Below are 23,947 nucleotides of genomic sequence, written 5' to 3'. Positions count from 1 at the left end.
ATGCCTGTAACCCCAGCACTTTGGGAGGCCAAGGCAGGTGGATCACTTGAGGTCAGGAGTTTGAGACAAGCCTGGCCAACATGGCAAAACACTGTCTCTACTAAAAATACAAAAATTAGCTGAGAATGGTGGTAAGCGTCTGTTATCCCAGCTACTTGGGAGTCTGAGACACGAGAATCCCTTGAACCCAGGAGGCAGAGGTTGCAGTGACCTGAGGTCACACCACTGCACTCCAGCCTGGATGAGAGAGCAAGACTGCAAAAAAAAAAAAAAACAAACAAAAACAAACAAAAAAACAAAAAAGAAAGAAAGAAAGAAAGAGGTGTGAATTGAAGATAAAAATATAAAAATTGGGTCAACCCTGGCATGTAAAAAGTATTAAAGCCTGTCACCCAGGCTGGAAAGCAGTGGTGCAGTCATAGATTATGGCAGCCTCCAACTCCTGGGCTCAAGCAATCCTCCCACCTTGGCCTTCCACGGTGTTGGGATTATGGGTGTGAACCACGGAACCAACCCTGAAGATATTAAAGCCTTGAGGCTGCATGAAACAAGGAAGGGATTGAGTATGGATGTGGAAGAGAGACAAGGACAGGGCTCCAGGGCAACTTGACTTTAAGAGAGCCTGGAGAGGCCGGGAGCAGTGGCTCACGCCTCTAATCCCAGCACTTTGGGAGGCTGAGGCAGGCGGATCACCTGAGGTCAGGAGTGTGAGACCAGCCTGGCCAACATGGTGAAACCCAATCTCTACCAAAAATAGAAAACTTAGCCAGACATGGTGACACATGCCTGTAATCCCAGCTACTCAGGAGGCTGAGGCAGGAGAATCACTTGAACCCGGGAGGTGGAGGTTGCAGTGAGCTGCTGAGATCGTACCACTGCACTCCAGCCTGGGTGACAAGAGCGAAACTCTGTACAAAAAAAAAAAAGAAAAGAAAAAAAGAGAGAGAGAAAGCCAGGAGAACTGAAAGTAGCAAAGAAGAAAAAGAAGTAATCCACCTCTCTTCCTTTTCTTCACTTGGCTCCTAGGACACCATAGTCTCTCTTTTCCTCTATTTCACTGTCTACTCCTTAGTCTTCTTTGCTGTGATGTGAAGTGAAATAACTGCCCAATAGACTTGGCATCATGGAGGTCATCCGTGATCCTGAGAAGAGTAGTTTCAGTCCAGTGACAGAAATGAACGTCTGATTGGTGTGAGATCAAGAGAGAACAGGAGGGCCGGGCATGGTGGCTCATGCCTGCAATCCCAGCACTTTGGGAGGCTGAGGCGGGTGGATCACCTGAAGTCAGGGGTTCGAGACCAGCCTGGCCAATATGGCGAAACCCCGTCTCTAATAAAAATACAAAAATTAGCCAGGCATGGTTGTGCACACCTGTAGTCCCAGCTACTCCGGAGGCTGAGGCAGAAGAATCGCTTGAACCCCGAAAGCAGAGGTTGCAGTGAGTTGAGATCACGCCATTGCACTCCAGCCTGAGCGACAGAGTGAGACTCCGCCTCAAAAATAAATAAATAAAGATAAATATAAAAAGAGAACAGGGGGTGTGCACATATAGACAGTACATAGAGGTAACTTTGAGATGTCTGCATACAAGGAAGATGGCAAATGGAGTAACAGTGCAGGAGGATATGGGGTCAAGGGGGCACAAACGCACAAGTATACATATAAAGACAGGAGGGAGGACATTTTTGTGCTGAAGTGAATGATTTAGAACAGAGCAACAACTTGATAAGCAGGAGATGGGGTAATTTTAGAAACAGTCATTAAATAGCCTAGAGGGGAAGGGAACCTGGTGCCACATGGAAGGATTTGCCTTAGACAGGAGCAGGAACAGTATATCAGGTGACAAGAGAGAAGGCAGCGTCTGGGTGGAAAGGTAGGCAGGATGGAAGATATGATGGTGGGAAGAGGAGGTAGTTCTTGTCAAATTGCTTTTATTTTCTCAGTAAAATAAGCAGCAAGTTTCTCAGCTCAGAGTGAGGAAAGGAGGGGTGTTGGAAGTTTGAAGAGAGAAGGTGCAATATAGTCATTTCAGCGTGTGGGAAAGTAAACTGACGAGGGAAATGCACACGGACAGTGTTGAGAGCCCACTTGAGATGTATGATCATAAATTTAGAGTGACAACAGTTAGCCCTGTCATTTTTGTCCAGTGTGTTAAGCTGGACAGAATCAAGAGTTTGGCCAGATGGTCCCAGGAATGAGAGAGTAGGGGGAGGTGCATGCGAAAGAATGATATAGTGAAAGACCATGAAATCTTAAGGTGGGTAGGAGAGATGTAAGAATGAAAGGTCAATGACAGACAGTGAAAAAGTAGACTGGAAGTCAAAATAGGGTCAAAGAATTGTTCAAATGTGGTTATTTGAGCAAATAAGCTGGGAGAGAAAGAAGTGTTGGTCAGGAAGGAGGATGATGGTCGGAGGTGGTGCTGTTATTTGGTGATGAAAAGATTGAAGATACCCATGTGACAGTGGGGTGGAGGAAAAAAATGATTGCTGTTCAGGTACCAGGGTTTCAGATAGGTCATTAATCTATTGGGATGCTAAATTCACCAAAAATGTTAATAGGAGTTGGGTGGAGGTGGGGGACTGTGAGTCAGGTGCTAGAATCTTCGGGGAATGAGGGGGAGTGCAGGAGAGCCTGCAGATGACAGCCACAAAGCGGAGGTGGTATAGTCTGATGGCAGGTACTTCAAAGCAGCTGGGGTGGAGGGGGAAGAAAGAAGAGTCTAACTTGGTGAATAATTCTCCTGCCAAGGGTTTGTTCTGAATTCCACTCTCTAGTATCTCACCAAGCTTCCTTCCTTCTTTTGGCAGCTGAGAGGCCATCCAGGGTAAGGATTTTTTCAGGGTCGTGGGGTCAAAGGAAACCAGCAAACAGTCAGGACTTTTATTCCCTCTTCTCTGCTACCAAAATACCAAGGCAGTGTTTTGGGTATTTAAAAGAACATTTTAAATGTCCTTGTTTGTTTCTGCCTCTGTGCAACATTGTGCTGGGAAGGACAGGGAGCTGGTAACCATGGCAGTGGAGCAGAGGGTGGTGGTGAAGAGGTGGTTTTTAAATGGGGTGAACTTCAGGCAGGCGGCACCCAGAGCTGGAACCCCCACGGCCTCCTTGGAGTCCTTTGTTCATTCAGCTTACTTAGGGAGAGAGCCTGCATTCTTCCCCGCTGTGAAGCAAGCTTTGAAAGGAAAGGTTTTGCCAGACGCCATAAGGAGAGGGTGTGTCCCTAGGAGCAGGTTTTGGGGTTCTGCCTGAAAACCTTGGTCGGCAGAGAATTTTGGGCACCCTGTTACGAACAGGACAGTCTGTGATGGCAAAGAAGCCAGCTCTGCAGCATCCTGGATGCAGAGTTCTTACACACCGTTAGCTGCCTCACCACTTCTCCCTGGACAGGTGGCCACTCGTGGGGGTGGCCCAGAATCCTGGCCAAAAAAGACAGCCAGGCAGGGCCCCCACAGGAAGGTAGCTGGCAGGGGAGTCAGGAGGAGAGGAGGGAAGGAAGGGGGAGGGAAGCAGTCACCTCTTCCACGTTCCTGGATAGGGAGCCTCAAGACCCTTTTCAGGACAAATAAGTGCCCCCAAAAAAGCGGACACAGGGCAAGGCAGGACAGGACAGGGCAAACCTAGGGCACAGCTCGGGGCCAGGGAAGTCCCATGACTGCAGTGTTCAGCTGCAGGTTTCCCAGCTGCTCTGGGCGGGAAGCGGCGCTGGGAGATGGGGGCGGGGAGAAGGGAGGGGAAAAGAGGAGGAGGGAAGTAAACAGGAGACCACAGAGAGAGCCAGTTCCCGGCGTTCAGAGAACACTAGCCGCCTCCGGTCCCCGGTGGGTGGCTGTATGTGTGGAAATGAAACTGGGAGGAGGAGGGAGAGAGGGGAGAGCGGGCACGCACTTCTCGGCTGTCATCCACCTTGCCTCTTCCGACCCTCCAGCCCGCTCCCCACCGGGGTAGGGGGTTGGGGGAGGTGGGAGGAAAACAGTTCAGCAAACGCCCACCCCCAAGTACCAGTAGCTGGTTCAGCTGTCGGTGAATCAGACACTGTCTCAGCAGCTTGTCACCTGCGCTCGGGAGGAGAACAGAGGGCAACCTTGGAACTTGGGAGGGGGAGGTTGGGAAAGTGCAAGATCCAGCACTGGGCCTGGGCCTGGGCGTAGGGGTGACGCCTACGGCTTGGAAAAGGGCTATCCACCTCCCTACACCCACACACGTCTCGACCCAGTACCCGGACGCCGAGTAGAGGGGGTGGGACAGGAGCATGGGGGCCGTACAGAAGGGGGAACTGGAAGAAGGGGAGGGGAGAAGAATGGGTTGGGGGTGTGCTGCGGCGGGAAGCGCTGGGTGCCGGGCGGGCGCGGCCGCGGGGAGAGCTGCTGCCCGGTGCCTGCCCGCGCGAGGTTATGCGAGGTAACCGAGCGGAGAGGAGGAGGGAGGCGGCGGGGGCCGCGGGCCGGGGTGTCTGGCACTCGTTGGACAAAGAGATGATGAAACGTGAGCGCTATATTTACCAAGGGGGTGGAGACGGGGCGGGGGGGGGGGCGGGGAGTAAAAAGGACAAACTGTTCCACAACAACCACAGGAAACACAGCCCATTCTGACTCACTGGGAGGGCCACACCGACCCCCTCGCAGGCTTAGCCTGAAGGCAGACGCGGGGCGCAGGTGCTCCCGGGACCGGACCGAACCTGGGCTGGGGCTGGATTGATTTATAAATAAAGGCACATTCGATCCAAGAGTGCGTGTGTGCGTGCGTGTGGTTCTTGTGGGGTAGGGGAGAGCACGGAATGGCAGGAACGTTTCCTAACCCCTTGGCCGGGCCATCGCGGGAGAGATCTGCCTGCGAACTCTGGGAGCGCAATTCCTGCAAAGTCATCTCCTCCCGCACAGCCTGGCCGGCCTGCCCGCCACGCCCCGCCCGGGGACAGCAGCACCCGCCTCCCCCACTCCCTCCCCACCCCCGCAGCCCATGGAGTTGGGGTGCGGTGCTTGCTATGTTTAGAAGCTGATGTCATCTCGACACCCTACTCTGCAGTGTTCCTAGGAGGACCGCAGGGCAGGTTTTCCTCTTCCTCGCGGGCGTGGGGGATGGAAGGTGGCCAAGGTGCCCTGCCCTCTCCCCAACACAGGAACCCCACACCCATCTACCCGGGAGATTAAAAGAAAAAAAATGCAACACCGCCAGAGTTATGAAACAGGGTGGCGGGGGCGGTACGTGCACGCGGAGAGCGCAAAGCAAGGGCCTGGGCCGCGCGGGGCTCCCCCCCGGTCCCCGCCCACTCCCACCCCCGCGCTCCCGGGTGCAGGGGCTAATTTCAAGGTTAGCTCACGTGGGCGTGGGCGCCCGGAGCTCCTTGCACGAGTTTGGGGCGGGTTCCTGGTCCCCCAATCTAGGGCAGTTTGTTCAACTGCAGTAAAGGGAGCTTGATGTTCCAGCAGGGAAGGGATTTCTGAGAACTGGGACTGTCCTCAGATGAACTCGCCTCCTCAGGCTGCTGCGGCGGCGGCCGCCTGCGGAAGACTTTTTAAAAGGGCGATGCCAGGCCGGGGCGCGCGGTCCACGAGTGGCTGAGTCGCCCGCCAGTCCGCGGCCGGAGCCGAGCGCCCGCCCCCGAGCGCGGGTGATTCACCGAGTGCCGCGCTGGGCCGGTCGGAGCGCGGGGGGCTGCGAGCTAAACTTATCCTCCTGCATATGCATGAACGGGCGGCCTTTCTGCGCTGCAGAGGAGAGGGCTGGAGTTTTGCGGAAGGCTGCTAAGTGGGGCGGGAGCAAAGTAGGGCGGCGTGCAAGTTTTCGCGCTTGCCTGAGCGCCCTTCCCCCTCCAGCCCCTGGGTGTTAGCTGTCATTATGGCCACGGGCGTTCCACCAGATCGGGCTTTACCTGATTGTATTTCAAAATCCAGGAACATCGCCATTGTTGGAAGCTTTATCCCTTTAGCCCCGCCTCTCCCCTCCTCAAGCTCGCCTCCTTCTCTAATTCCCCTGCTTTCAACAAAATGAACACTGGTTTCCTCCACATATGTTCCGTGTGCCTAGGTGGGGTCGCTGGAGCTGGAGGGGCTGGGCCCTGAAAGGGAAAGGTCTGGATCCAGCCCAGAATGAGGTCCAACACGTGATCCTCTACCCCCAGTGGGCCATCTGTTCTCCTCCTTCCTTCCCGCCTGGAGGCTGGCAGTTCTGCCCGGCACGGTCCACCCCTCCCAGCAGGAAAGAGTGAGAAAAACCAGAACTGGCAGAACCCAATACCTACAGAGTGTGATTTTAGCCTGAACTTCCCTGGTCCTTGAGCAGGGGTGACACCCGGCAATCTGTATTTTAAATCGAGCGCCAGGTGATTAGCTCCACCCTGCAAGGTGGGGAAACCCTGCCTTGGGGCACAGTTTGAATAAAAATCTCCAGGGGAGGGGCCTGGGAATCTGTGCTGCATATGCCAGGAAGTACCTTACTCCCCGCTAGGGTGAAAAATTTACCTTGGGCCAGGCGCGGTGGCTCACGCCTGTTAATCCCAGCGCTTTGGAAGGCAGAGGTGGGCGGATCACCTGAGGTCAGGAGTTCGAGACCAGCCTGGCCAATATGGCGAAATCCCATCTTTACTAAAAATACAAAAATTAGCCGGGCATTGTGGCGCATGCCTGTAATCCCAGCTACTGGGGAGGCTGAGGCAGGAGAATCGCTTGAACCCGGGAGGCGGGGGTTGTTGCAGTGAACCGAGATCGTGCCATTGCACTCCAGCCTGGGCGACAGAGCGAGACTGTCTCAAAAATAAACAAATAAATAAAATAATAAAATTTACCACGGAAAAAGAATAGGTTATTTGAACCCCCATTCCACTTTCTACAAACCAGCTTGAAGAAAGAAAAATCGAGACCATAAAATTAAGGAAGGGATTTTGAACACATTTATATTTGTGTCTGCTACCCATTAAATGTTGATTTAAGGTTTTCTGACCTTCACTGCCATAAAGAGCAGTATTTGTAGATGTACAGCAGATGAGATGGTATTTAAAGAACCCAAGTCTTGCCCCAGTTTTTTTCTCTAGGATTTTTTTTTCTTTTGTTTTAGATCCCTTGAGTGTTTGGAGTTTGGGAGGAACTATTGGAGATTTATTAATCTAATCTCATCAATTTACAGATAAGGAAATAGCTCCCAGAGATTGTCTGAGGTTAGAGTTTATCTCAGACCCAAAGGCCAGCTCCTCACAGTGGTCTACAACGCTGAAACAGCTGACTGTAGGCACTACTTCTTATTAGAGCTAATAATGATAATACTGTAATTATTTTAGGATGCACAGAAAACAAGGCTGATATGTTCTGGCTACAGGCCCATAAGCCATTGTTTTGAGAACTTTGATAATAAAGCAAATTCTTAGGCAGAATTTAGAGAGGAAAGCATAAACTAGAAGCACACTTACAGTCTGAATTTTCATGCTTCTTCCGGTTGGTTTGTTTCGATTTTGAAAATGTGTATTTACAAAGACTAACTTGGGGGAAAACAGCCCTCTTACATTTATGTGGCATAATATATACTTTAGTGATAAATTATTTTAATTAGGAATGATTCATATTAATTTGGGATCATTTATTTTGCCAACATTTAATTGGGACAACCACATGCTGGCAAAACAGCCCAAGCTGGTTTTAATCATAAAACTATTATAATACGCATTCCAACACCCCCAAGGAAACTTCACTGTTGAAAATACAAGAAAAAAATCCTGACATAGAAATAATTATTTGCTGATATGTTATTTTATATATACGTTTTTAACATATAAACTTCATGGAGGACAGAGTCTCTTTTCATTTCTGTATTCCCCCATGCCTAGCTCATTGCCAGGAACATAAATATCTGGAGAATGAATGAGTGGAAAAGGAGAAAAAAGAGAAAGCATTCTACAGTTCTAGAATTGCTGGGTTTAAAAAGATATTCTAAATCAAGTCAAGCAGCAGTTATGTTTGTAAATGTGTGAGAAATTCATGTAGATGAAATCTCAGTTTTCTTTTATTACTTTCTTTTGTAACTCTGAAATGAGTGAGTTTGGAGAATTCAGTGTTTATGTCCAGTTCAAACAAAGTGAAATTAAAGGGAATTAAAGAAAAGCTGGCAAGGAGTAAGGAAGGGAAAAGTTTATATTTTTAAAAAACCTAAAGTGACTGATGTATTCAAATTCCTGGATTATATAATCTTCAAGGAAAGATACAGACTTTTCCTCTATTCTGGAATAATGATGATGGTGGTCCTAGGGCTGTCTATAGATGTCCAGGCCCGAGCAGTCTGTTTCACCAGTACAATCCCAGTTAAAATGCAAGTCTGAGGGGTTGTACAGGCCATGATCATAGAGATCCTGGAGAGATCCCGCTGGTATGTGCACTGGGCCTTAAGGAGGCAGGCAAAGGTGCAATTTCTAAGTGATCGTGTATCCTAGGGGACAAAATTTGTCCCAGAAAAATCATGAAGTAGGCAAACTCCCCTGGGCTTCAGTGAATTCTTTTCTAAAATTAAGAGATTAAGTTCTAAAAATGCAAGAACTCCAAGATGGCTTGGAGTTTTTTATACACTGTATACCTACCTTACAGGGATGCATGCAGGGTGCTTGGTACAGGGCCTGACACAGAGTAAGCCCTCCATGAAAGGGGTCGGTGATAATGATGCTGATGGTGATCATATTCTTGGTTGCCCAGTATCCCCTATCTACACCTTTCTTCCACCTGCAGTCACCTACTGCAATATCTTCCCTGTACCACTTTAATATTTTTGTTGTTGTTTTATTTATTTTTTTAAGCTGTACACTTTTATTGAACTGGTCTTGTCAGGTTTGTTATTTTTTAATTAAAATCTATTATACTCTTACTTACCTGAGCCACCCTTAGTTATGATTTTAAAAAATACAAAAAAAACAGGGCCTTGCTCTGTTGCCCAGGCTGGAGTAGTACAGTGGTGTAATCAGGGCTCACTGCAGCCTTGACCTAGGCTGACGCAGTCCTTCAGCCTCAGCATCCTGAGTAGCTGGGACTACAGGTGCGAGCCACCACGCCTGGCTAACTTTTTTTTTTTAATTTTTTTTTTTTGATGTGCCACTTTAAAAACAAAGTCAAAAGAAACTACTGTAGACCTCACATTGGTAGAGTCAATTTGAGACCCTTGCCTCGGAGACCAGAACCTGGTGTAACTTTCTCTTAACAAAGGTTAATAGCCAGTGGGGGGTCAGGGTTGGAACTCACCGAATCCGCATCACATAGAATCAGGTACCTCTCACATTCACGAAAGTGAATTATTTTTAATGAATTGTGCTGACAGTATGCCTCTTGCAAAAAGAACTAGCCCTAGATTCTTTTCTAGCTATCAAGATGGAAAACAACCACATCGTTAATTCAGACGGAGGGGTAAACCAAGTTAATCAGACTCCAAGACCCATACTAATTGTTGACCAAGTAATGCCACAGTATTCCATGGCTAAGGATTTCCAGCTTGTTCCAGTCCCTAAAAATCTGTTCCGCACAGTTAATATTTCACAAAACCAAAAGGGCTTAGTTGCAAGCACAAAGAGCTAGAAATCAGGGGACTTGTGGTTTCTATTGAGTTCTATCATTATCTGTCTAATAAGATAAATAAGTCACTTCTCTGTAACTCAGTCTCCACATTTGTGAAGTGAGGGAAGAGAAACATGTCCTAAAAACCATGCAGGGGCTCTGGAAAGAAAAAGAGCTAAGAATGGTGGGTTTTTTATAAAAGTTACACAAATGAATGGTTTTTGTCTCCGTTTTTCTGAAAGTGGGTTAAAAATAGCTTCCAAATAAAGCTAAAAGAATTTATTTAGACTAAATTGCACCGGAGAAGTAGAGGAATTAAGAGATATGACAAGCAAAGATGGGATGTTTCAATGGAAGAATCTCAGGCAGTAAAAAGTCTATGCTGTAAAACCAGAACTTTTGTTAGCACTGCATTTTTAAGATGAATTGGTCATAGTTAATGTATTGGATGGAAGAATTTTTAAACATCTGCCCCAAAGTATGCTGCATCCAAAAAATATATAACAAAACGAATTCTTACTCATTTGTGTTTATTCTTGGACTTATCCTGACATAATGGGGTTTTTTAAATTATAGATTCACACTGCATTTATTCATCACCCCTGTCCTCTCATCCATAACTCAAATTTACTACCAGCAACACAAAATACAAAGATGTGTCCAGTTTCACTGCAGCTCTTCGCGTTTACAAGTGTCGAGCGCTTGCTTTCGGAACGCCCTTGTGATTGGCCGAGCCAATGCCAGTGACATCAACCAACTTACTTTTGATTGGAAGGCTGGTTGCTGGGACTGTAGCGTTTGCAGGAAGTCACTTAACTGTTTGGGAGCTGGAAAACCGAAGCTGAAGTTCTCTTTTGCCATAGGAACGAGCGCAACTGACTAGGAAAGATGTGTCCCAAAGCTCCGCAAGCTGGAACGTGAGCCAGGAGGCCCGGACCGGCCACGGGACCGCGAGGCACTCCGAAAGTGTGCGGCTGCCCCTTCCCTGCCTCCCAGCTGTTACCCTTTTAAATGTCAGTGTTCGAGGCTGTAGGGGTAGCACGCGGCAGCGAAACGGAACAGTCGGATTGGCCGCACGCCTCAGTTCTAGACGCACCTCTCCACCGAAGGCCGTTCTGACTGGCAGGGGGAGAAAGTAAACAGAGTTGAATCACCCTCCCCACTGGCCAATTGGAGGGGGTTTGGTTTGTGACGTGATGGGATTCTGCGAAATTGTTACTGAGCAAGAGAATGCCGGAACGGTGCGGACCGGCCGGAGCAGGGGTTCAGAAGCCGTCAGTGGACTCGGGAAAAAGTGTCTCTTAGACCTGGCGCTCGGCGGGGCCCTCGCCACCCGCGTCGGGGTGATCGGGTGAATGTCCTGGGGCTTTGGCTCGACGGAGAGGCGGCCGAGGGCGTGCACCTCTCTTGCAGTTTCCTCTCCCAGCGCCTCGGGGGCGTTTTCAGTCGAATAAACTTGCGACCGCCACGTGTGGCATCTTTCCAAGGGAGCCGGCTCAGAGGGGCCGGCGCGCCCGTCGGGGGATCGCGGCCGGCGCGGGGCAGGGGCGGCGGCTAGAGGCGGCGGCGCGGCGGAGCCCGGGGCCGTGGATGCTGCGTGCGGAGGCGCTGCCGGTTACGTAAAGATGAGGGGCTGAGGTCGCCTCGGCGCTCCTGCGAGTCGGAAGCGCCCCGCGCCCCCGCCCCCTTGGCCGCCGCGCCGTGCCGCGCCGCGCCGCGCTCGTCGTCCGAGGCCAGGGCAGGGCGAGCCGAACCTCCGCAACCACCGCCAAGTTTGTCCGCGCCGCCTGGGCTGCCGTCGCCCGCACCATGTCCGCGGCCGCCTACATGGACTTCGTGGCTGCCCAGTGTCTGGTTTCCATTTCGAACCGCGCTGCGGTGCCGGAGCATGGGGTCGCTCCGGACGCCGAGCGGCTGCGACTACCTGAGCGCGAGGTGACCAAGGAGCACGGTGACCCGGGGGACACCTGGAAGGATTACTGCACACTGGTCACCATCGCCAAGAGCTTGTTGGACCTGAACAAGTACCGACCCATCCAGACCCCCTCCGTGTGCAGCGACAGTCTGGAAAGTCCAGATGAGGATATGGGATCCGACAGCGACGTGACCACCGAATCTGGGTCGAGTCCTTCCCACAGCCCGGAGGAGAGACAGGATCCTGGCAGCGCGCCCAGCCCGCTTTCCCTCCTCCACCCTGGAGTGGCTGCGAAGGGGAAACACGCCTCCGAAAAGAGGCACAAGTGCCCCTACAGTGGCTGTGGGAAAGTCTATGGAAAATCCTCCCATCTCAAAGCCCATTACAGAGTGCATACAGGTTAGCGGCGTCGCCCTCTCCCCCGGAGCTCTGGGGTTAGTTAACCTTTGGCCAGGCAGCGTTCCTGGGCGTTCGGGACACTGCACTCGGCCGAAAGGGTGCAAACATGTTGGATAAGATGCGGTTTAACTCTTTAAATAATTTAAATGTGCATTGGCGGAAAGCTCACTCTCTCCTTAATTGTCCCCGGCCTCCGGGAGCCACGGAGAGCCTTAAACTGGCGGGCAGAGCGAGTGCGGTGCATGGCTTCGCGGGGAGTGGTGTCCGCCCCTCCCCTGTCCCGCCCCGCCCCCGGGACTCCCGCACCCCGCGACGGTGGGGCCACCCCACCTGGGAGACGCTGGCAGCGGGGAAGTCAGATGGCGTATCTTTTATTTAATTCTCTTGTCGGGTTGCAGAGAAGTGGTTGAAACCGAGGGGGGACGCGGCGCACTTTACTTCGAGCCTTTTAGGGATGACTAAGGACTCATTTAACTGGATGCCTGCTACTTTTTTGGGCTTGCCAAGGTGGTTTTAAATTTGGCTGGGAGTCCCCCGAGAGGTTTAAAATAACCCGGCTTCAGGCAGCATAGGAGTCTGATCAAGTAATGGTGGTTAACTTCACTCATTAGTCCTCCTGATGAGCCAGGTTTCAGAGCTGACTTTTTTTTTTTTTTTTTTTTTTTTGGCCATGTGACTTAGGTCGCACCCTCCACCCCTGAATCGCGGTTTGCAGGGAGGTGTGGTCCTTGCCGGAGGTCAAGGCTTGGTAATGAATGTTGGGCGGTTCTGGAGGCCTCAGGGAATAGTTCCTCCCAGGGAGGGTGAGAGGCATGGCCGTACAAATGAATGTGGCCAGAAAGACATCTATCTGCCTTTTAAAATGGGCTTTGGAGACTTCCAGGGACCTGGGTCATCCAATTCTGTTGGTTGTGTTTAACATGAACGGTAAAAGTTGGAAAGCATTCACATTTGGACATGCTGTCTTGACCATCTTCGGAACGGTTCTTTTACAAGCGCCATTCAGAGGTAGCGGGGCTTGGTCCTCTCAGATAAGCCTTTTGCCTCTGTCCTGTGACACCGTGTTTGAGAGGGTATTGTTGGAGTTAGTTGGAAAAGTGTTGTCATTTTTTGGTGTAATACTTCGATACTTTTAAGATGAGGTCTTGGGCCTGTGGTTTAAAAATGATACATGGAAAAAAATGATACTTGATTGGGGTTTTTTTGTTTTGTTTTGCTTTCCTTTTTAAAAGAAAGGCCACGTAACTGCTTCTCATTCCATTTCCTTTGGAAACTTGTTCTTGTGGAGGTGGCTGCTGGCACCGGAATCAGACTGAATTTCCTCCATGGTTAATGCAAAATCAGGTTCTGTTTGGGGTCATCATTTAGGTTGCCATAAAACAGCACGTTTTATGGCTTGTATCTGTAAGTTTGCTGAAAGGCATGTGCCTGTGTTGGGGGATGTGACCTTTAGTGTGGCTCTGGGGGTGAAGTAGGGGTATATTAACTGGAGGGTGTTACTCACCAACAGCTGTTGGGCGGGCCTGGCTCTGTCAGCCATGTTCCCGGAGTTCAGTTGTTCCCATCGACACCCACTGCCACCTTGAGCAAAGGCATTTTCTCCTTCAGGGAGCTGCCCAGTCGTGCAGCCAGGGAGGCCTGCAGTTCCTCTGTGAGCTGCCAGAGTCTGTCCGACTCAGGAATAGGGTTTCCAGCGTTCTGGGCCATTCGGCTGAGTGATTTTTCTCAGGCATTTATAGAAATGGCTGCTTCTGTGTGCGTGCATGCGTGCTGCTCCTTAATTCTCCATAAGGCAAGTCATTCGGCTCAGCTGTTTCAGGAGAACCTTTTTCCCAGTCAGGAGTGGAAAACGAAGTGAGATGTTCATTCAGCTTTAAGTGCTACAGTCAGTCCTTTGAACCTAGGGATATGGTGATTGCAGGTGCCTATGTTTTGGGGATCTCTAATCTTAGTGCATGGTTGAACAAAACCTCAGCCTGGGTTAATATTGTCGGAAGTGTATTCCTGCTAGAGGAGGTATGTGTTAAGGTTACTTTAAATAAGAGACTTGGAGGTCTCATGCATTTGGAAGTTTCAGATACAACTTCAATTTAAATTGACTTTAGGGTAGGGTAAGGAGCTTTCCTAATTTTCTTTCTGCTGGTGTTATATCAAGAAGGTGGGCAGAGATGGCATTTGGAATGTCTGCATTCTGTGAAGATTTTAGGAGCTAAACTCCCTGCCACACCCCCTTGCTTAGTGCTGCTAACATTCCCTCAAGAAACCCTCCAGCTTGCTCACTTCCTTATAGAGACACATACAGCTGCCACTTCATAGACCACTTCTACACCAGCTTTAGAAGTTGAATCATTCAAACAGATTTTCTTCTAATTCAGTGCTGCTACTTCTGTAGTGTGCTGGGAGGAACGACACAGTTGAGGCCGACTAAGCTGGGTTCTGATTTGTCCTATTGTTTTCTCATTTGAGACCATAAGGAAGTTACTTTAATTCAGAGTTTGCAAACTGGAGGCTTGCTGCTGAATTTGCTTTGCAGATTTGTTTGGCTTGGCCAACACAGGGTTTATAAAAATTTAATTAGTTACCAACATCTAAAAACCAGAGGATTATAGCATGAATCCAGATTTCTGGCTTGTCTGGAAAAATCAAAAGATCTGGCGAAACTGGGCCTGAATTCCTGCCTAGCAACAACTGGCTTGAACTGATCATGATATGGGGCAGTACCTCGTATTTTAATCATTTACAGGATCTCTTTTGGCATTTAAGTTTGCAACCTCTGCTTTGTTTAAGCCTCACTTTCTTAATCCACAAGGTAGGGCTACTATCCTCAAGTCACAGGTTCTTGTGCAAAGATAACATCTATAAAGCACCTGGTAGGGTTCCACACACAGTAACCCCTTGAGAAATGCTGGGTCCTGTGGTTTGTGTATAATGTACAGAACATCAACTTAAAAATCAGGAAACACTGGATAAACTTATTTTTAAGCAGTATGTTAATTTACATTTTCAAATAGTATGTTCAGTTTGTTTTTCTTCAACCAGACCAGATCTTTTCAGGTGACATACCTCTAAAGTTTAAGCAGTGGATCCATTGTTAATCTAAAGGAAAAAAAAGATGCAACAAATATACTATTTTTCCTGTTTCCAGACTTTTTGGACACTTTATGATGTATTTATTTGTACTGTTTCAGATTAATTTTAGAACTATTAGAGTATTTTATATGAAAATATATCAAGCATATTATTTGAAAATGTAATTAACATGAAGTTTATCCTAAGTCTCCTGACTTTGTGGATACCTTTCACATAGAGTATGGGCAGATTTTGGGGGGCGGGTGGTAAAGGCAGTGTTATAAGGAAACAACTACATTCTAATTCCAGCTCGGAAGTCATCAGAACAGGCTGATGTTGAATCATGCTGGGTTGATATCTGGATGACAGAAACCTTAGGCCTTGTTTCTGTGCCAGGTGCCATCTTATTCTCTTTTTGGAGGGGCTTAAGTCAGCTATCGCCAAGTGGTGACAATGGGTTGAGTTTGATAACACTGGTTATAGGATTCTGAAGATCAGAAAACCCCAAATTCCAACCATGACACCCCAGTTCTATGAAAAAATATTTTTCAGTATATATATATATATATATATAGTGCAAAAGGAGGCTCACATAAAAAACCAGGAGAGATGGGGGCTACAAAAGCCCGGAGTGGCGGCTTCTGCTCCTTAGCCTCTTCGAACACATTCTTGGGATCCTTGGCATACTTGGTGTGAGGGACCTGGATAGCCTCCGTAGTAGAAGTTGTCTTCCAATATGGAAAACAGATTTTTTTGGTCCCTCTAGGAATGTCCATCACTAGCCAACTCTAACTTAGGTGGGAATTTTGCTTAAAGGCATGAGGTTGCCCTGAGCGTCTTGCACTCTTCTCCCTTAATTACTGTAAAAGGTTTTGGAGTCAACTGTTTGGTCAAGGAGAGTCTGATGTCATCGGAGGTATCAGGAAAAACTCACTTCATTGCCTGGGAGGTGGGGCCTTAGGGACAGAGCAAGGCCTTGCCCTAGACTAAGGGGCCTTAGCTCACTGGGCTGCCCATTAAGTAGGCCCTGCCCAGCCCTTACCACCGTCTCTTCTCTTCATGAGTGGAACGGAAGCCCTGTACCTGGATCCTTAGGGACACATTCTCTCTACCCCATTCTTCTTTCCAGAGGGCTCCCCAGAGTGATGTGGAATGGCATTTCATAACCCAACTTGCTTCATCCAACATAGATGTACAACTAGGCCTGAGTGGGGCTTACACAGGTAACTGTTTCTCTACTCTTTTCCCATAATTGTCCCCTCCATTACTGATCCTCCTGCCTCAGCCTCCAGAGTAGCTGGGATTATGGGTGTGTGCCACCACACTCGGCTAATTTTTTGCATTTTTAGTAGAGACAGGGTTTCACCATGTTGGCCGGGCTAGTCTCGAACTCCTGACTTCAAGTGATCTGCTCACCTCGGCCTCACAAAGTTCTGGGATTACAGGTGTGAGCCACTGCACCTGGCCTCCCCCATTACATTTTAATTCCACAGATACACTTGAGCTGTTTATGGACTATGCCCCATTCCGAAGGTGACAAATCGTTGTAATAGCTAAGACTTTTTTCACCTGTCACAGAACCAATTTTTGCCCCCTGGGAGATGATACTGCCTCACCCCACTCAGCAATAGGAGTGATATCAAGTATCCTGTTAGGGAAGAATAACAATCTATGCAAAAGGCTGCATACACATGGCTTCTAGCTATAGAGGATGGGTTTCTAAGGCTGCAAGGGTTTGCTATAGGGTTTGTTTCTGGGTTTTAGACAAGAGGGTAAAACTCCCTTGAATCAAGTGAAAGATGCCCAGACTGTTCTTCAGCCCCCAGCCCAAGCTCTCTGCATAAATCTGACCCTGGGGCTGGAGGCTGTTAGGACCCTACAGCTCTTATTGCTAGTCACAAGGTAGGAGCCACCCAGTTGCCTTTCTTTCCTCATTTCCCATTTGTCCTGTGTCATCCTCCATCTACCTGCCCTAGCAAAGACAGTCGGGGGGCCTCTGAGAATCTTCTGCTGGCAAGATTACAGTTTCACGATAGAAAACATAAGTGGAGTCAAATTACAGAGTACGCACACTGTTTCCCTTGATTTTCCTCTCACATCTTCTGTGCGTGGTGAGAAGAGAGAGGGGAGGGGTATAAGTGGGTTCCTGGGTGAGAGAGGGAGGTACCAGAGTAAATACAGTGCCACTTGGATGGTGACACCCCATTACCTTCAGACACAAAGATGTAAGCTGAGGGAAATGAATTCTTGGATTCAGGGAAATGAATTCTTGGATTCTGAACATGAGGGTCAGCTTTACATTCCTGTCTCAATTGTTGACGCTTATCCCAAGGACTAGTCATTCTGCAACATCTGTGGGAAATTCCCAGATTGAACTTCCCAGGGAGAAACATCATATGACATATTGGGAAAATGGCTGACAATGGTTTTCCTTAGTAAGTTCATTGAGAAGAAAAGTGGGCGGATGATTTCCCAGTCTTCACTCTTTCAGAAGCCCCTAAAACAATCTGACATGCTCTAGTTGGAGCCTGCTTTCTATCCCATCAGTTTGATTTCTGAATGCCTTATGATCATTAGCATTCTTCATTAAAAAAAAAAAAAGCTTTGTCGCATTTGTTAGTCTTGACTTCCAAATCTTCCGTGTTCTTTTTTTTTCTCTCTCTCTCTCTCTCTCTTTCCCTTTGGCTGTTCTCAGGCTTGGAGAAAAAGCTTGTAGCATGCCATTCCTTCCTCCACTGCTAGAATCCTCCCCCACATCCGACCCTCCCACCTTTTCCTAATGTTTCTCCAGCAAGCCCAGCGCCCACTGAAGAGCGTAAATTAGTGCCTAGTAATTGGTACAAAGGCACTTTCTGTTTCTATGCAACACACGCAGAAAGGAGGGGCAAAAGGAAGACGAAGAAAAAAACCCCACAGATGGTTAAAAAGGGAAAGAAGTGAGATCCTCTTTCAGTGGTCTTTGAGCAATCCTGGCTCTCTGTCTCCGCCCCACTTTTTGTTGAAAGTTAGTCACAGGCCTAGGCCTAACTCAGAGCACTTGGTGGCAGCAGTTGTTAGTATCAAAAGAATAGCACTTGGAGGTTGGAAGTGACCTTGGGAGGTCATCACATCTATCATTTTGTCTTTAAGAAAGCACATCCCCACCCTTTCTCAGAGAGATGGGGATTGTTCTCTTGAAATGTTTTGGGGGGACTTGAAGGGCTTTGAAGCACACCACCAGGGTTCAAAAGCTGCCTATCTGCCTTGACTAGCATGTGAGTGGTCATACTGTGTAATCTCCCAGAGCCTCACCAGCTCATGAGGGTACTAGGTAGTTGGAAGCATTTGTCAGCAGAAAATGCTAAAGCCCCTAGCTTCAAGCCTGGCTCTGCGGGTGCCTAGGAATTTTTCCTTCATTTTGAATTCTTTGCAGTACTTTCATTTGAATTCTTTTCCCCCATTGCTCTCCTGGGACTTCAGTTTATGGTTAACATTTTTCTTTTTCACCTTAGTTTAAAGGGCTGCTTCATGGAATTAACCAAGTGAAAGGGCAGAGGTGGAGTGAGCTGGGGTGGCCTATGCCCTTTTTATGGGAGCAGCACTCTCTTTAACAGCCCAAGGCAGAGCTGCTGAGAGGTTTCCTACCACTCCCTACCTGGAATCCTCCTGAAACTTTAATACCTTTTTGATGCATTAAGGCCACGAGTAAACATTTGTTTTATCCCAGCGTCAAGCAGTCCCCTCAGCAAATAATAGGACTAACATTATTATTCATAAGAATGTGATCCCCCCTGAGGGAGTGAGAAGCACCCATTTTTTTTTTTTTTAAATACATGGGACCTTCCAAGGCCATTCATTGCCATGTGTGTCCAAAGCCTTTTTGATGGTGTGCCCGAAGCCTTCTCTTTTAATCTCAGTTTCTAGTGTGGCATAATTGACTTTGGAATCCTGAGATGAGAATTGAAGAATCTGGATCTGAAATCTAAAGGTTCTAGAGCTGAGAGAACCAGTTTGCTCACGATCTAAGCCAGAGCTGCTGCTGCTGGGCCTTTGAATTTGTTTATTTTTTAATGAAACTGAGAATGATCACAAATTTGAACAGGAGAAAGGAATCTAGGAGAATTTGAACAGGAGAAAGGCCAATCCTTAACTGGCCAGATTGAGTCTTTTTAAAAAGTGAGGACATTTATTTAAATAGATTAAAGTAAGAGACGGGAGCTTAAGCCATGCAAAATTAGTGACAAGGATTTGAAATGCAGTCAGTGGTGTTATGTATTCAATGAAGTTTGAACATTTTTCCAAGCTGAGCCTCCGTCCTTGTGGAAGGGAGTATCTCCCAAAGGGCCTGACTTGAACCAAAGTGGGAACCAGTGGAATAGGCAATGGTCAAAAACACAAAAGTCTCTCTTGGGAGTTTTGGACATTTTAGAACCGGGAGCAAAATTACAGATCATCTTGGCCCAAAGAAATAGAGGGAGAAGAAAAGGTTTCACCATCTCTGTCTTCCAGAGAGCTAGCTTTCATAAGACAGGCAGTTAGAAATGAAGAGTAAGACCTGACCTATTTCATATTGAACAGTCAAACTGAGGAACTGGAATGTGAGGGGGCCTTTACCTTCAGTACAGAGACAGTAGATAGAGTCGTCAGAGCACAGGCTTTTGGGTCCTTCTGACATGGGTTTTTGAATCCTGTCTCCACCATTCTATTTATGACAACTCAGGCTCTACTTACCTTCTCTGAGCCTCAGGTTTCTCATCTGTAAAATGGAGCTCAGTAATTATATATTTATGAAGTTGTTATGAAGCTTAATTCAGATGAGGTGTTTAAATCATTTAGCACACCATTATAATTAAAAATAAAGAATTTATGTGTGTGTTCCAGAAGCCCTTGATTCCTAGAATTTTTGTTTAGAATTCCAGATTAGTCCAGCACTGCCTCATTCACTTAAATTATTTATTATTATTATTATTATGATTTTGAGACTGAGTCTCACTCTGTCACCGAGGCTGGAGTGCAGTGGCATGAAGGATCTTGGCTCACTGCAACCTCTGCACTCTCCCCCGCTACTTCCCCCTACCCCCTACTCAAGCAATCCTCCCACCTCAGCCTCCCAAGTAACTGGGACCACAGATGCACACCATTTTTTGTAGAGACTGGGTTTCACTATGTTGCCCAGGCTGGTCTCAAACTCCTGAGCTCAAACCATTTGCCTGCCTCAGCCTCCCAGAGTGTTAGGATTACAGGCATGAGCCACTGCACCCAGCCATCTCATTCACTTAAATTATTTATTGAGTGACTTACATGCAAAAAGCTGTGTAAAATGCTGGTACCAGGCACTTTGGATTTTGTGGCTAATAGTGATAATAATGGCAATTTCTAACATTTATTATATGTCAGGTTCCAAGCTAAATGGTTTACATGCATTGTCACATTTAAACTCACAGCAATCTTGTGAGATAGAAAGGTGCTGTTCTTCTCATTTAATAGGAGGAATCAGACTGGGAGTTAGTTAACGTAGTTCAAGGTTACACTGGAATTTTCCTAGTCTGTCTCTAGGTGGGTGGAGTTGGGCATGAATGCTTGCTGATCTGGACCCCTTGGGTTTCCGCCAGTGGGAAGAGACCCTGTGTTTTACGTGGTTCTCTTGGGTTTGGTCCCAGAGCCACCAGTCTTCAGCTGTCTACTCTTGTTGTTCTGACTCTGGCTTATGGTTGGTTTTCATGAACCTCGGTTAGGAGGGTCAGCAGAAATCTTGGACTCTGACCATACCTACTCTGTATTTTCCATAGTTATCCAGAAGCTGCTTCCTTCCCATTGAAAAATAACCTGGTTGTGGGCCCAAAGCTGTATTAGTCAGGACAACAGAATCCAAACAGGGACTGGCTTAATAAAAAAAATGAAACTTTATTGGTTCAGGTTACAAATACATCTAGGGGTAGCTCTCATTTCGGTGTCTGTGGATACAGGCACTCAGTTTCTGCCTCTCCATGGCTCAGTTTTGCTGCCTTTTCTACAGCCTCATTCATGGGGTTGGTGGGGGCTGTCTCCAAATAGTGGTGAGATGGCTGCCCACAGTTCCAGACTCATATCCTGCCACTTAAGCAAACCCCAAGGAAAGACAGTTTTCCATTCCCAAAGATTCCAGCAAAAGTTCCAGGCTTTAAGCTCCATGACTAGTTCAGATTGTGTGCCCCATCCCTGAAATGAATCACTGTGGCATGACTGGGTCACATCCAATCTCTGGGTCTGGAGGTGTGGGGTCACCCTCCCTGGAATTACGTATATCCAGAATGGGGAAGGAGTTGTTGCCAAAAGGAAATTTAATGTGTTACTTATTATCCAGAAGGGAACAAATGCCAGACAGGCAAAACCAACACCTATTCTCTCTGTCGTCCCATTTAGTTAGTTATTTATTTTTATTTGTATTTTCTTGAGACAAAGTCTCGCCCTGCTGCCCAGGCTGGAGTGCAGCAGCACAATCTCGGCTCACTGCAACCTCCACCTCCCTGGTTTAAGCCATTCTGGTGCCTCAGCCTCCCGAATAGCTGGGATTACAGCCACACCCCACCATGCCAGGCTAATTTTTGTATTTTTAGTAGAGATGGGGTTTCACCAGGTTGGTCAGGCTTGTCTTGAACTCCTGACCTCAGGTGATCCACCCGCCTCGGCCTCCCAAAGTGTTGGGATTACATGTGTGAGCCACCATGCCCGGCTATCATCCCATTTATAACTACCAACAGGATTTTCCAAAGAACAGAGTTTGGCAAAATGAGAGGCAAACAGTACGATATTTTTTTTTCTATATATTTTTCTTCCTTTTGATGGGAAGGAGCTCCGAACTATCTCTGGAGTTCAACCCGAAAGATAGGCCATAAGTGAATGTACAGAAGGGTCTTTGCAGAAGATAGATGATTTTGACAGGTATTACATACGCTTAGGCAAACACCCACTGGCCCTCCTGAGTGGATGTTCTAGAAGCCAATACCAAAAGCCTCACATGGAACAAGTATAACAGCAGCAGGGTGAACTTCAAAGCCATTGACTTGGTTTTAATTCCAGTCTGTCCATTTTAATGTCCAGAGAAACAAATCATGTTTACAGGAACATTTATTACCCTATATGCCAATAGATAAAAGCCTAGTCTATGCAAAGACAAGCTGTTTATATGGCAGTTCCCACTGAGATTCAGAAGTGTATTCAGTGTGCACAATGCCCAAGAAAAACACTGTAATAAATCATAAGAGGCAAAAAGTAGAGCTTAAAAACAACTTAACAAAAACACGTAAAAGTGACTTAACTCCCTGTGCTCCGTAATTCTACAGTAGTTTTGTACCATTACCATTTTAAGGAAAATAAGCAGAATGACAACCAAACAGCTGGCTTTCTCTCGTATTGTAATCCATACTCATGGCCAGCTCCAAAATGCTTGTTCAGTGAGCATTATCCCACTGAAGCGGGGGGTTCCCAGTGTGAAAAACATAGGCTATTTTCTCTAACCTGAGGCATATCTTTTTCTTTTTCTTTTCTAATTGATTTTATTTTATTTTATTTTTATTATTTTTTTGAGACAGTCTCGCTCTGTTGCCCAGGCTGGAGTGCAGTGGCATGATCTCGCTCACTGCAACCTCCGCCTCCTAGATTCAAGCAATTCTCCTGCCTCAGCCTCCTGAGTAGCTGGGACTACAGGGACATGCCACTACACCCAGCTCATTTTTGTACTTTTAGTAGAGACGGGGTTTTACCATGTTGGCCAGGCTGGTCTCAAACTCCTGGCCTCATGTGATCCACCCACCTTGGCCTCCCAAAGTGCTGGGATTACAGGCGTGAGCCACTGCAGCCAGCCTAATTTTTTTTCTTTTCTTTTCTTTTCTTTCTTTTTTTTTTTTTTTTTTTGTGAAGGAGTCTTGCTCTGTTGCCCAGACTAGAGTGCAGTGGTGCAATCTCAGCTCACTGCACCCTCTGCCTCCCAGGTTCATGTGATTCTCCTGCCTCAGCCTCCTAAGTAGCTGGGATTACAGGTGCCTGCCACCACACCCAGCTAATTTGTGTATTTTTAGTAGTTGATAGGGTTTCACCATGTTGGCCAGGATGGTCTCGAACTTCTGACCTGAAGTGATTCACTGGCCTCGGCCTTCCAAAGTGCTGGATTACAGGCATGAGCCACCGCACCCAGCTAATTTTTGTATTTTTAGTAGAGACAGGGTTTCACCATGTTGGCCAGGCTGGTTTTCCTGAGATGGGGTCTCACTCTGTTGCCCAGGCTGGAGTGCAGTGGTGCAATCACGGCTTATTGCATCCTCATGCTCCTTGGCTCAAGCGATCTCTCACCTAGGTCTCCTGAATAGCTGGGACCACAGGCACGCACCACCATGCCCAGCTAATTTAAAAAAAAATTTTTTTTTTTTTTTTGGAGATGGGATCTCGCTATATTGCTCAGGCTGATCTCGAACTCCTGGCCTCAAGTGATCCTCCTGCTCCAGTCTCCCAAACTGTTGGGATTACAGGAATGAGTCACTAACACCCAGCCTAACCCGAGGCATTTCTTCTCAAAGCCCTGCTTGCTCCTAAATTTCAAAACACCCTCTAGGAATACATGCCCAAAGAGGGGACTATATTCCTTTTCTGAGATCTCAGGGGGAGGGTTGAGTGGGGGCTGTTTTGTGAAGGGTGGACAGCTCTGACCTGCAGTTCTTTGTGGTCTTTGGTGCCAAACATCAAGCCATGTGACTTAGTGGCTCATTCCATCCCAAGAGTAGAAGGGTTAAAAGCTTGAAAAGCTGCTGGTGGCCCATGTGGCATGTATGAGTAGGATTTATGGCCACTGCAGCCATATTGTGGTGTGCATACAGTGTGCAGAGGTTGAGCCCAGAGGGAAAAAGCTGGATGGAAACACTTGCTGGAGTGGCATCACTTTTCACCATGAGTCCTTATGAATGCCACAGCCTAGCAGGTAGAGTACGTGTTGACTAATCAGGCATCAGTCTCTCCATTTCCGCTGCTGGGGGACAATCTTTTTCTTGGCATTTCAGGGTCTCAGTTACTTCTGCATTAAATTGTATTCTCT

General features: G+C 47.6%; 1 protein-coding gene and 1 long non-coding RNA gene across 3 annotated transcripts in view; one reads left to right on the top strand and one right to left on the bottom strand.

Annotated features, from left to right (window-relative positions):
* LOC129393079 (uncharacterized) overlaps window positions 1–10,419 on the bottom strand; it is a 189,241-nt gene extending 178,822 nt beyond the window's left edge. For both annotated transcript variants that reach the window (XR_008619702.2, XR_008619701.2), the window contains exon 1: window positions 10,284–10,419. This is a non-coding gene — a long non-coding RNA (uncharacterized LOC129393079). The remainder of the gene's footprint in view (window positions 1–10,283) is intronic.
* KLF9 (KLF transcription factor 9) overlaps window positions 6,969–23,947 on the top strand; it is a 32,757-nt gene continuing 15,778 nt past the window's right edge. The window contains exon 1 of the mRNA XM_003806366.6: window positions 6,969–11,835. Within this exon, the coding sequence (XP_003806414.1) occupies window positions 11,331–11,835 (505 nt within the window). The 5' untranslated portion in view covers window positions 6,969–11,330. The remainder of the gene's footprint in view (window positions 11,836–23,947) is intronic.

Source organism: Pan paniscus, chromosome 11, assembly GCF_029289425.2.
Source record: "Pan paniscus chromosome 11, NHGRI_mPanPan1-v2.0_pri, whole genome shotgun sequence".
Lineage (NCBI taxonomy): Eukaryota > Metazoa > Chordata > Mammalia > Primates > Hominidae > Pan > Pan paniscus.
This window is presented reverse-complemented; position numbering and strand designations above follow the sequence as displayed.